Raw genomic sequence first — 14,456 nt, 5'->3', positions numbered from 1 at the left:
CCGCCACCTTCCGGAATTTCATCTAAAAAAATTTAAAACGATACATGGATACAGCCGCGATACCCATTGACGCGTTATAGGTACTACAACAGAAAACGGTCACCTATAATTCGTCTTGCTAGTTACGTATTATGGGTCAAATTGTCATAAAGGTTTATAGACAAATTGCATGGCGCTATCTTGTGGTGAGGTTACACTATAACTGCTTGCGCCTGGCACTTGATATGTATTGTTACAAGAATACAACGTCATATTATTATCATGAATTTTTATGATCAATGTTATTATATATTTATATAGGTATAGCCAGTATAGGTATATGTTTATATTATGTATCTTGTACTCTTATTACGGTTATAGAAAAAAAATTGATGATTTGATACTGTTGGTATTTAAATTGTCTAAGACTAAACAAATAATTAATATTAAATAGGTAGGTATTCAAGTAATATAGTAGGTACCTACAAATACAACTAATAACAATGTATTAAGTGAATGAGAATTTATTAAAAAATATATTATACAATTTTACATAGGCAGGTAGGAATTATGAAATAAAATGATTGTTTTTAGTTGCAAACTGTATCTTTCATTAATAACTGGTGAAGATTTTACTAAATTAATTATGATGTTGTTTAGATAGGTATTCAAATAGGCTTGGCTAATCATTGCAATTAAGTATTTTTATTTTATGTAGAGTAAAATGTAAGTATATATGACCTCAGTGCATTTGTCACATTGAGGTAATACTGATCATGAATCTATTTTTCATTAATAATAATGGATTAAAAAAAATGTTTTAGTCACTTTATTACTTTAACAATGTTTAGTGCTTTCAGACGCATTTTTAAGTCCACATATACACTTAAATGACACAAAACTGTTAGGTATGTGTAATCAAATTTATTGATAATTTGTAATGAGATCTTTTCTGTTGGATGTCCATGATGATTCTGATATTTCTTCCATACAGTATTCACAGTTGATGTCTCCAGAAATATGGTTGACAATAAGTTTATCCAAACATATAATAAGTACCTACAATATATTTTTAGTGATTGTATTCAAAAAGCTATAATTATAGTTATCCATATTTTATAAGTAATAGAATATTTTCAAGAATTTTATCTTACTTTTATTTGTCTTTATAATTATACTTCAATGAAAGTAATGAATTATTTGACATAAACAGTGTATAGTTTTCAGTAGACATTTTAATGAAATTCTGTAATAAAATACTGCAAATAGCATATTTCAATTTTAAATAATTTGGGAAAATGTTATATCCAAACCTTCCTCTAATATGACCAAAAAGTAGTTCAAGAGCTTCCTGATTAAACATATATTATGTTAACAAGTGTCACATAAGTACATACAATTACAAGCTAATAAAATCTTAATATTCTACACATAAAAAAAATGTATTTATTTTAATGGTTGTTCTGATGTATGTTGTTTAATTGTTTAAGTGAGTATAGAAATGCTATACATGTGATTTCTCATTCTCAAGTGCCCACCCAGGATTTTTTTTTAACGGGAGCTAAATAGAATTTTAAAATATATATAGAAATATGTAAGCACACTATTTTACTGACTTTTTTATGAAATAAACTATATATTTGTATTAATTTTTGGACTTGGAGTTTTAATTTTAGTCGCAGTGATGTTATATTATATAAGTATAGAGATGTAAGTTGAATTAATTGTTAATACAATACAATGACACCTGTGGGTTGAGATAAATCAAATTTCATCAACAAAAATGTTATAGTGAGAATTTTCCGGTTTCGTATTAATATATTATGCCTACATAGTTTCGAAGAGCGACATTTACAATGATAATAATGTAGAACAGAGGTTTCTCTCGGTTCCCAGAATGGCAAGTATAAATATTGTATTATATTATGTTTTGATTTTACAATCTTAATGGTTGGTAATTTTGTTTATAACATAACTTAAAGTCCATTCTTAATAAAATTAACAGTAAAATTGCCAACATGTTAAGAACTTAGACATATTAATGGTCAGTCAAATATATTTTTTTTTTGGTTAACTCCCACTCTTGCTTATTCTAGATTCTAGGTATACCTACTAAATTTTATGGATACATTGTTTTTTTATATTTTCTTGTAAATGCATTTCTCAAATTAAAAAAATCAAAAATCTCATCAATAATTAGTATAAATTTAATAGTAGCTTCACAATTTTTAGAGTCTACTGAAATGTTTTGTAAAAATTGAAATGCCTTTACGACTGAGCCACCGAGATGTTTGATTAGCTAATTTTTCTTTCATACTATTATTCCTCCAATAAATATGTGAAAAACTCAGTTTCTTGGTTCATTTAAAATTTAAATTGAATATTATTTTTGATTTTAAAAAGTTGTTCTGTATGCCTTCACTCAATCAAATATCATTTTCATCTAGAAAAAAAATACTATAAATTAATCCAAGGTATTTATTGCTAGTTTAATGTTGTGGCATGCTTTGTAGTGAAATAAATGAATATTAAGATGACATCACACTGGTAATTTTCAGTGGTGAATACACATACCGCAGTCAGAGAAAAATTTGCTTAGTTTTGATGTTAGAGTAAAAACAGCTATTACAAAATTAAAATATGACAGTATTATGGAGGGCAAGATGTTGAGTCTTAAAAAAGTTTAATGTTAGAAAAGTTAAAGGTGATTTGAAAATGTTGACATTTTTGGTATTTCTAAAAGATAATAATTGAACGTTATATTGGGAATAATGGAAAAAACGCATTGTCAAACCCTTCAAAATAATATCATAATTTAGGGTTGCCATTCGTCCCAATTTCGCCGGGACACTACCGGTTTTTACTACAGAGTCCCGATATTTTTAATTTCCCGGCCGGGACATGGATAAGTACCGGTTTCTTAAAATAAGATTTAAACAATACACATATTAGTAAATAAGTAAGACCACTCTGTTTTAAATTAAAAATTGTGTACCTAATTAATTTTTTTAGATAATTTGAAATTATATTTATGAACAAGATAATAATAATACTATTATTACATTTTGTGCTATTACTAATTTTGGACTTATTTATTATAAATTATAATATAATAAAAATATTAAATAACGTTGGACTAAAAAAGGTATTATTAAAAATTCCAAAGAATGTGTTGTGGGGAGGGGGGGGGGTATTATAGTGACCCGACTTGTATTTTTGTATAAATGGCAACCCTCAACCCTATCATAATTAAATTTAATAATAGGTATGCATTTTTACTCTAAAACCTAATTTAAGAGTGTTATACTCAGACTTTATCTATATACTTAATATATAAGCTAATCCCGTGCACTTTGTAACCCGTTAACAATGCTCACTTTGGATGAAACCCGCTTGTGATAATGCAAGCAGTATATTATCAGGCGGACAATCCACCATAGGTGGATTGCGGACCCCTCTTGATGCATACTCTATATAAATTATAGGTATCTTTTTTACTTTTATATATTTATTTTCATTTTGATTGCCGTCACGCCGATGAGCAGGTATAAGTACAGCATAGCCATCTTGGTAGACAATGTGCAAAAATTTAATTTGGTGCATGCTCCTGATCCACCCGCCTGGGTAAGTGACTACTCAGTTACTACTCGATTCGTTTTTTTGGCTAAGCTAAATAATTAAAAATGATTGTGTATCATTCGACATCAATACCGACCAGCCTAGAAGCATCCATGGTTGTTGAGTTTGATTGTTATTTATTTTTATTTTTCAGCCAACAAATATTTTTTACTAAAAAAGGTAAACAATTTACAACTTTATTTTACTTGATAGATGAGTTAATTTTTTATTAACTTTGACAATTGTTGAAATGTCATTGGGATAGGAACCTTCTCCGTGATATCATCATCCATTAAAAAAAAAAATGGAGATGATGGGTTGAGTAGTTTCCGATAACATAAGTGTCAAAGGTTTGAATTTTCGATTTTATATATGAAGACTATAAAAAGATATATATTTAATATCTGTATCCTGTATAACTGTATTCTGTATTTCCGTGAATTGAAATTTGAAATGCGACCAATCATTCAAGACTTATCATCACTATAATAATAATATAGTCGTACAAAAAGCAGTTACCTATGTGTTTCAGACATCCAACTTCTAACCCCTGACAGTTGACATCTACCCAGTTAAATGTTTGACAATATTGTCTATTGATATTTGATTTACTAAATAGTAAATATTAATTAGTAAGTAAATGAAATTAATAATACATCATAATTAATATTTTAATACGTCATTTCATAAGGTCACCGAAGATTATAATACTTTATTCTGCAATCTGCCTCCATACAATAAAGATAACGAAATGATTGGCTGGCAGATGATGTCAGAAACGTTTTTTATCGTTTTCGTGTCTGGTTGTTCATTATTGATATCAAGCGGTTGCATTGTTTTCACCAAGCAATTACGCACCAGATAAGCCATTAGGTATTTTAATGTAGCTCAGCTTATTGTTTGTGTTAACTTCTTAAGTTTTTTTGTGTTTCACTGTATCATCGCTATTGTCATTAGTCAATAGTCATTACATAGAGCTGCTGTCGTCTTATACCTCAGATTTCAGTACTTACATTGCTGAAATATTTGGATTCACGCGCCGTGTTTTAGCGTACAGAATTCCGGTTTATGAACGTGCTAGTTTCGCGATGCATTTAAAAAACTATGGGTGAGGGTGTTGTACGATCTAACTAGTGTCTATCAGTCGTTTGTTAACAAAAAACTTATGTGCAATTAAATTAAGAGTGTTTGGTTGTTTTTATTAATTGTGTAATTTTTATTTTCTCAGAATGCTCCTCTAATAAAGTTGACACGATGGTTGCGAGTTTACAGTCGAGGCGTAAAGCATTAGAATCTAAAATCACCGAAAAAAATCGTGAATTAAAGCGATTATGCATACAAGAAGCAGAATTGACGGGCAGCTTACCTCCGGAGATCCCATTGGATCCTGGCGAAACACCACCTACATTCCGTCGACGTGTTGGAACATCATTTACTTATCCTGAAAATTTAATAAATAAACTGAAATTTAAAGACGTAAGTAATCATTTATATTTTTTACTGTAATGAACAGGTTTTGCTTAAGCGTTTTGCTTGTTAGGATGAAACATTGGCTTCACTAGAACTGGAGTATAAAATTCAAAAAGGAATTGCCGAAGCTGCTTTAGGACTTGCTAATGATGAGACTGCCAATAAATCTGTGCGACGTAAACATAGAATGATGTATCAACAGAGTCAAAATAGAATTATTGAACTCGAAACAAGAATAAATTTATGCAATAATCAAAAAGTTAAAAAAAAACCTCGCCCTGAGAGCAGTTACACAACAGGTAATATATGATATATTATATTTCACCATTGTGAATAAGATTAGATAAATAAAATAATAATAATGATATTATAATAATATTAGATTAGAGTAAAAAAAAATTTTAAAAGCTACATGATTTTGGTTAAGTTAGTTAGAAAGAGTAAAAAGTAAAAAGAGCAATTTCTTTAAGTACAATTGACAAATCCTAATGCCCTGATAATATATATGTTACGGTCCAAATAAATAAATTGACATTGCTGACCAATCAATGCGTGCAATGCCCAAGTGGTATGAACCACGTAGATACTTATACATATTGACCAGATATCATATACCATGGCCCAGTGGTGCCGAGTCTTATAAATAGTGGAGCGAAATAAAATAATTTACTTATCCACCCATACACTTCAATAATGTAAGTTTGATATTTCAATTTTCAGACTATTATTTAATATTTTTATCCAGTATTGGTAATATCATTAATGGGTAAATTCACCTAACCCGGTTAAATATTATAACCAAATAAATATTCTTGCTACTCTTAAAATCGGTTTCCGATCAACAGATTTATCATATTAGATTTTGAACAGAGAAATGAATGTATTGACTTTTATGTTATGTTCTTTTTTTTTTTTTTTTTGAAAACACTTTATAGCAAAAAAATACAAATCCTTTTATAATAATTGGGATAAGCCGAAAAAAAATAACCATGGATAATTGAAATGTTTACCTTTATCAACATTTCCTGTACATTTTAACATTTTCTTAATATTTTGTCATAATCACTAAAATTTTCAAACTATTTTATAGTTAAAAATTAAATACAAGGTTCCAACTAAATATTAGGTATATACTAGAATAAAAAAATAAAAATTGTAAGTAAATCCACAACAATTTTTAATGAGCATCTGAAGTTTAAATTTTAATTACATTGGATATTCTCACAATATTTTTTCATCAAACAATTTTCTTATGTCTTTATACCTAACTCAAAACCAAATAACTAGAGTACATGACATTTTAACCAAATAATGTTTGTATTATCATTTTGTACACACAATATAATTTTCAAAGAAGGAATATGACTCATTAAATTTCTTAAAGAATATATATTTCTGGTGATTTACCTCAAATATAGGTAAAAGTTATATTTATAATGGAAAAATATTTTTAAAATATGTATGAAATATGTACAAAATATGTCCATGGAAAAAATTCAAATTCAAATGAATCTAAAAAAATAGCTATTCAAATATTATACATCCTTAAAATGTCATTTTAACATTTTGATAATACATAATGCATACAAGACAAGATAATAGTTATGCACCTATAATATGTAATATTAATAATAATAAGTACCTATGCAAAATAGTATGCATTACATTATATTTTCAATGTTATATATTATATTAGTCATAAATAGGAAATGGATTTTATTGTTATTACATATTTTTATTGGAATAAGATATTTTAAATTCTGATGAAAAATGTGTACAATTTAGATCATTCTAATTTAAATAAACCCAAATTTATTTCACATATTTTTTAGGTATATATTTTGGTATAAATACAATTTTTTTACATAATTTAGTATTTTTTGATTTTTGAAGACTAAACATTATCTGTATCGGGAGTATTTTGACAGCATTTATCCTTAAACTGGTTCAATTTACATGTTTAGCGCATGGCTTTTATCGTGTATCAGAAACAATAAGATGCAATTATTCCAAAGTTTAACAACCAAAGTATCAGTTTAATCAGATATTTTAATTGGTAAAAATCAACAAGGATTTCTAGATATTGAATTCACTCCTTCTGGTATAGTAAACATGAATTATGCCCCTATCACATCTGTTGACGTAGAATGGTCTTTTAGTCCAGTGGTGCGCAACCGGGGAGGTCTTGAAATTTTATTAGGGGGTCGCCAATAGTTTTAATCTAAATGAAAAAGTTATATATTACTATTCCCTGGTCAATGAGTGTGTCAAATGTGATAATTAAAAACAAATATCTCTCTACATTAAATGTTGAAGCTGATTTAAGAGTAGTAGTGTCAAATATCAAACCAAACATAGAATCAATCATGTCTACAATGCAAGCTCAGGTTTCTCATTAAAATAATTTATTGGTAATTTCATAATTTAAAAAATATTTAAAAAATATTTAAATGTTGTTTATCATTTTAATAATTCCAGTAGTTTTTTAATTTTAGATTCTATATGACTCTAATTCTGTATTTTTTTTTCATGTTTTGGATTAATTAAATTAGAGAAGTATTGAAATTAACGTTTTAATTTATATGAATAATATGTTTGTATACATTAAGACTATGAAGTAAATATATATTATACACTTACATAATGTTGGTAGGAAGGGGGGTCGTATTACCAAAATAAATAATTTTGGGGGGTTGTGGATCAAAAAAGGTTGCGCACCACTGTTTTAGTCAATAGAAGAGTATTCTTCGACTAAACCGACACAATTTTTTATTTGCAAACCTTCAAAAATATGTTTTTCCTCATTGCTATGTTCCGGTATGATACTCATGGTTTTATAAACCTACATCATTTTATTAATTTTATTTATAAAATATTTTTTTGCTTTTAATTTTTAATGCTAATGCATTTTTTCGATATTTACATATTATTAATTTTTTTTGCATATTTTGATACAAATAGTTGAATATTTATATACATATTTTGATTTTTTTATTACAATAAAGTCTGTTCCCTAGTCATAAACATATGTACTTATATTTGCTTACCTGAAATATTCTTTCACAATCTGTTGAAAAATATAAAGATAACAATTATTACTGCACTTTTTTAATTCGATGACTGAACACTCTATACACACTATACTGACAAGTTTACCATCAATATTTTTATTACCAAATATATTTCTTTTATAATATTATTACCTAATGTGGATAGTTTTTTCATAGTCTTTATCTTCTCTAAATTCATTACCTAAAGAGTCAAGTGCTGAGTGTTGCAATAATTTGTTCGCTTCAAATATAATAATAAATAAAGATAGGGATTATTCTTTAAAAATATAATACTGAATTCAAAGAGGCAGAAAAGCATTAAAAAAAATATCTTAAGAAATCAAGTCTTATAATTTGGCTTTAAGTAGAAAAAATTAGAGTTCTAGTTTATTATATGTTCTCTAAGCTACTACCTATACAAAAAAAACTTATGACTTCTACACTATCAGAGCTAACGTGCAAGACAATTGAATTTTTGAAACGTGGCTTTATAGGTAAATTATAAAAAATGGTATGGACAGATCGCATTGCCAATCAAATGATATTAGAACAAATTAAAAAGGAGAAAGAACTTAGATGATAACTTAAATGATAAAATATTTTTAGTTATATTACATACATGGAACATGTGAGAAATAATCAATGATATATTCTTCTCATCCTTATGTACTACATACAGCTTCTTGTCTTCATATTATATGAGAGGTGTTTTAATCTTGTGTTTTAGTGAATTAGGTTCTTTCAATATCTAATCTAAAATTGTGTGGTCATAAAGTAATAAAATATAAACAATTTGGTCAGCATATAATTATATAAATAATATGTCATTCTCTATTAAGACATTTTAAGTATCAAAATTCATTTAAGATCAATACAGCATATTATGCACTTCATAATTGCAAAATGTGTATACATACTTTAAAAATGTATAGACAATTATATAAAGAATAGCATTGAGGTAAGAATTATTATAATAATTGTTTCTACTAATTTAAACATAAATGATTATGAATATTGACTAAGTTGATCAAGCATAAAGCCACTTCTTATATATATTTATATAACCTTAACAAGTACCTAATATTGATTTAATTAATTATTTGTTGAAATAGTCATCTATAAGCAATAATATTATACAATAAAATATAATTATTTTTATGGTCAACTTCCAATCTTTGAAGTGTCAAAACCCTACAATATTTCATTAGGTACATTAAAAAATAACCAATTAGGTACCAATTTAAAATGGTTACCTAGCAATTTGATGAAATAAATATATATAACCTATATCTACTACATTTATAAACATAGATTAAAAAAACTCTTTGATTCAGACTTAGCTTTACTCAAACTGTATGTTCAAGCAAAATAAAATATAAATATTGTGAGTTTGCTTTAATGCTGAACTTAAAGATTGTGTCATAATTAATATAATAAAATGTTGAAAACAAGCTCTTACATTTGTAATTATTCATAAATCATAATATATTTTATTTTGTATTTTTAGTATAGTAGTTCACCTATAAATTATAACTTTGTTTATACTGCTAGTAATTTTATTTAAAATAAAAAAATATTCAAGTACAGCTGATTCTACCATTAGTTTTAACAGTTATAATGCTATATACAAAACAAATGAATACACATAAAATTATTTCATTAGAAAAACAGTTAAATCTTAAATTCAGCATGATGGAATAGAATGATTGTGAACTAAATAACAAAGTGAGAATTATAGAAAAGAATGGACCTGAGGTTTATTTATTTTGCTAGAATATTTCGAGAACTTATTAAAGTTAAAAAAGTTGTATGTTATGAGAAAATAAAAGTTAAAAATAAAAGGGGGAATATCGCAGATGGCTGGAGAATTATGACGAGTACAGAATGGAGAATCATTTAGGGTAAGTTTGTATAAGAGCGAAGGTAGTAGAATTTGTTCAAAACAAAGGCGAGAGAACGTTGAAATGTTTTTGCTGAAAGTGTCACTTTTCAATCATTTTTGTGATTATTAATTATTGTAATATGATTAAAATAAATAACATAGTAGAAATGAAAATAACAGATCATTATTATTACCTTACTAAAAAACATATTTAATTTTCCCAATTACTTATACTGTTGAATATTATTTTTTAATTGTTAATGGTTTTGAATTTTTAAATGATTATTTAATAAGTTTTTATTTCTTGCTTGGTTAATAGTTAAATACTAAGTAGGAACTTTTGTTTGAAATGCAGATAAACCATTTTATTCCGAAATATAATAAGTATTTATCATTAATGATTAGTATAAAAATAAAGTATATCCTTATAAAATAATATATTTTGTTTAAGTTCTGATTGGTGATTCAGAACAATTTATTTATTATAAATACATTTAATATTTTTATGTTGTTCTTTTATTAGATTTTGTGAACAATCATAGTGTGACTGATGGTAATTTTGTTGTACCTAAAGATCCAATTGTACAATCTCTGAACCCAAAAGTTTTATCTCACAAAAGTAATTTAAGGCAGTCACAATCATACAACAAATTCCCTGGTCAAAGAAATTCTCATGACCCAAGGTAATTTTAAATATTAAATTAATTTAAACTTATATTTACCTAAATTGCTGATGAAATGTATACAATATTTTTGATGTGGATGTACTTTTATTCAAGTTTGAGTGTTGAAACTTCATATGCATTAATTAATTTTAATGAGAGAAATTTAAATTTTTTATAGTTATATACATATATACATGTATTGTATACATATATTAACTAGTTAAATTTTAATGTAAAATAAATCATATTTTTTTGCAGTACATAACACATTTAAGAATTTTTATTCATGTAGCTTAAAATAAATTAAATTTTATAGCTCAAATAGACCGAGTTAATTAAAAAAAACATATTAATTAATCAATTTTTAGAATTGGAAATGGGCTACATAATGCATGGAATACTCATGAACACATATCCAGTTCTAATATGCAACCAATGCTACTACCAAGATCAACCATAAGTTTAGATAAAGATCATGGTAAATTCTTTATTAATTATTAAAAAATGTTTTTGTTAAAGTAACAATGTTTATTCATTTACAGTAACTTATCCTAAAGATAATGGTGTATTTTTTAATAATAATTCAAATTCTACAAATTTGCCATCCAGTCATGAATTGTCAAGTAAGATTATTGATCAAGATTCCACATCTAAGTATAGGGACAGGTATATAATATTATATTTTACTATAGTAATATTACGTTTTTATAATAAAATAAATTTGAATAATTTAATATTTTTTGATCACAGGTTTGGAAGTTTAGATAGGCGGCACACTACAAGGAGTTCTAGTTCTCGAAGTAACAGTAGTGTTGATCATGAACCTTCAGCTGTACCTGTTGTACCGCGACACACAAATTCTCAGCATCCCACAACTACTATTTTATTACCAAATCAAATGTACCCTGAAAATAGTTTAATGAGAACTCACTCTCTGGGTAATATTAAAAATGAAAATCAGCAACAACCCGAAAAAGGATTTACAGATTTAAATCAGATATCATTGTCTGAAAGTAGAAAAAATTCTGAGAAAAAATGGATTGAAACATCATTAGATAGTAGTAGTGTTGAGTCTGGGCCAACACTTACCCATGATTTACCACCTCCTATCAAAATGCATACACCTCCAATACAACCGGAAAATCACCCACTTCCGTACGATCCACTAGTCAATCATTTTGACACTGTAATTATTTTATAACTTTTGGGTATTGAATTCAAATAATTATGCATATAAATGTAATTTTTTATTAGGTTCCATTTGAATCACCAAAAAATCATACGGTTGTTCAGGTTGGAAAGTGGCAACCGTATCGTGAAGTAACTAAGCCATTTGAAATGTCTGATTTTTATAAGTACAGTACAAGATTTAGGAAGCCATCTGCTAATTCTATTAATACATCTCCAGAAATAGTTCAAGCTACAGCTAACCCATCTCCAACACCATCTTTGCCACCACCATTACAAAATAAAGGAATTTATCAACCTTTACAACCTCATAATTGTCATCCACTGGTACCTCAGTAAGTTAACGCACAATTATATATTTCAGTATGAAATACTACGTTTAAAATACATTTAATTTTACAGAAACATTTCATTAATGGAAGAAACAGTTTGTCCCATTGATTCATTTGAACCCAATAATGAATTATGTTTGGATGAAAGTGTATTTGCTAATGAAATGTTATCTTGGTATCAAGATGAAGCTACTCCTCAATCTAGGACCGCCACGTTGGTATGATCTAAAAAAATAAATAACTAAAACCTACTATGGTATAGTTCTGTATTACGAATTTATTGATAGGCAGCTAGAAGACAACCAATATAATATTATATATTATTATCATTTTAGTACAACATTATTTCTCCATATGAATGACAACAAAATTCTAAAATTTTAATACACATATCTATTTACAATGTATAATATAGTTTTAATTTTTATGACTATATGTGACATTGATCATATTAAAAGTTAATTTATTTTGTACTTCAGTATCATTAAACTGAAAAAAATCTATTGGGTTTCTTTAATAATTGTAATTTTATTTCTGTACAAAGATATTATTCATAAAGATTCATTATGAATAATATGAAAATTAACTTAACTTGTTCGTATACATTTATCGAAGTAATCACAATATTTTGTAATTAATCATCGTATGCAATTCTAGTAATTTACCTAAATTAAATTTATTAAGACATAATGTCTTACTTGATAAATAATAGTTCAGTTTTTAATTATAAATATTTTATTTTAGTATGCTTAACAAACAAAAATTGTAGTTTTTTAACAAAATGCACTATGAATGCAAATAATGTATTAATACAAATATGGAAGAATATGTAGTATAAGATAAGACTGAATGTTATGTGCAATTAGTCTTAAGATTTTAAGATGTTTATATACTTTTTTTACTTATATAGATGATTTTTTTATTTTGCTATACCATTATTATTAAGTAATGTATACAAAAAAAAAGTCATTTATTTTTTAAATTATTATTGTCTTTTGTATTTTATTTTTATAACGACAACATATATTTTCTTATAATTGTATTCAATTTTGAGTTTGTGTTTGTAATAAAAATAATAGTATAGAAATTGATGTGCTCAATGATTATTTTTGGTAAAAATGTTTGGCTATGTTTTTTTTTAATGCTAAATACAATTTATATGATGATAATTTTATAATATATATTTAACAAGATATGCAATTTTTTACATTTTATATATAATATATGCACATAGAGATCTACATTTATCAAACATAAATCTATGTTTATATTTTACTTATATAACTATTATTAATATTTGTTTAAGTACACTCTGCATCACCTACGTTTTATAAAAGTCCCCCAATTTGTAAAATATTTGACAGAACATTTAATGTTTATTTAGACTTAAACATACATAGTAAACTAAAATAATACTAATTAGTAGTAACATTGTGAATTGATTAATTTAATTGCACATTTAATCTGATTTTATGTAATAAACTATTTCGCCTTTGCAATGTTACCTATCTGCTTATAAATAAACAAATACAATACATATGTATTGTTAATTCAATTTGGATCCTATCTATTTTGTTGCACAATACATTAAAAACTACATATTTCCTTAACTGTTGTGATTAATGTTTAGAGTAATAATTGACATAAAGTTTTAATGACAAAATTAACTTTGATAAATTTTAAATCCAGTTATCCATAAAATAAAATTTTTTGAATATTTATTTCAGATTCAGACAGACAGAAAAGTACTTGTCATTTTTGTGTGTAAAACAATATTATTATTTTACATTTAATTTATTTTACCCTTACAATACCATTTAAGCACTGTTTAATTTAAAGGATTTAGTTAATAATATGTAATTTGTAAAGATTAATATCTCTATTATATAAATTTATACTTCCGTTCCATATTCAAATCCTGAAATCCCAATACCTACCGTTATCATGCTGTCTTTTTTTTTTTTTGAGAAAAATAGAATTCTACTTCATTTTTTCAACTAATTACTTTTGCAAATGTTATAGATAAAAACTTATTAGTTATTACATTTCTAAGTATATATTATTACAGGATTGTTATTTTTATATTATATCTTGATTAATTATAAAATAAGAAATGTGATGTGAATTTACTATACAAAATTAATATTGTAGAATACAGATAATGTTTTAATGAAAAAAATATTTGCATTTGTAAAAATGGATGATCTTAATGTTTAAACCATTAGAGACCAAATGTTCTTACTCCAAACAATTTTGAAATCAGACTTTATCC

At 26.0% G+C, this 14,456-nt stretch overlaps 1 protein-coding gene and 1 long non-coding RNA gene across 4 annotated transcripts; one reads left to right on the top strand and one right to left on the bottom strand.

The window, feature by feature from the left end:
* Positions 1-548: 548 nt before the first annotated feature.
* On the bottom strand, positions 549-4,358 carry LOC111040829. Of its 3 annotated transcripts, XR_002605251.1 has the most exons (5): positions 4,117-4,358; positions 3,357-3,768; positions 1,293-2,422; positions 1,134-1,225; positions 549-1,038 (listed from the first exon to the last, which is right to left on the bottom strand). It is a non-coding gene; the product is annotated as an uncharacterized LOC111040829 (long non-coding RNA). The 3 variants fall into 3 exon arrangements; XR_002605250.1 differs by having other exon boundaries at positions 1,134-2,422; XR_002605252.1 differs by having other exon boundaries at positions 1,134-2,422; positions 3,478-3,768.
* Positions 4,359-4,496: 138 nt separating this feature from the next.
* LOC111040827 (FERM domain-containing protein 4A) lies at positions 4,497-13,140 on the top strand. Its single transcript, XM_022324881.1, has 9 exons — positions 4,497-4,705; positions 4,826-5,073; positions 5,138-5,366; positions 10,523-10,682; positions 11,033-11,142; positions 11,207-11,330; positions 11,415-11,850; positions 11,919-12,187; positions 12,255-13,140. The coding sequence occupies exons 1-9, from the start codon at positions 4,702-4,704 to the stop codon at positions 12,406-12,408; spliced, it is 1,734 nt and encodes a 577-aa protein (XP_022180573.1). The 5' UTR covers positions 4,497-4,701; the 3' UTR covers positions 12,409-13,140.
* Positions 13,141-14,456: the final 1,316 nt, after the last annotated feature.

Source organism: Myzus persicae, unplaced genomic scaffold (assembly GCF_001856785.1).
Source record: "Myzus persicae strain clone G006 unplaced genomic scaffold, MPER_G0061.0, whole genome shotgun sequence".
NCBI lineage: Eukaryota > Metazoa > Arthropoda > Insecta > Hemiptera > Aphididae > Myzus > Myzus persicae.
Note: the sequence above shows the minus strand (reverse complement) of the source record. Positions and strands in the feature narration are given on the sequence as shown.

Coding starts and splice junctions, on each gene's coding strand:
- LOC111040827 (XM_022324881.1), top strand. Junction 5,074..5,137: donor ATAAACTGAAATTTAAAGAC/GTAAGTAATCAT, acceptor TTTGCTTGTTAG/GATGAAACATTGGCTTCACT. Junction 12,188..12,254: donor TGTCATCCACTGGTACCTCA/GTAAGTTAACGC, acceptor TTAATTTTACAG/AAACATTTCATTAATGGAAG.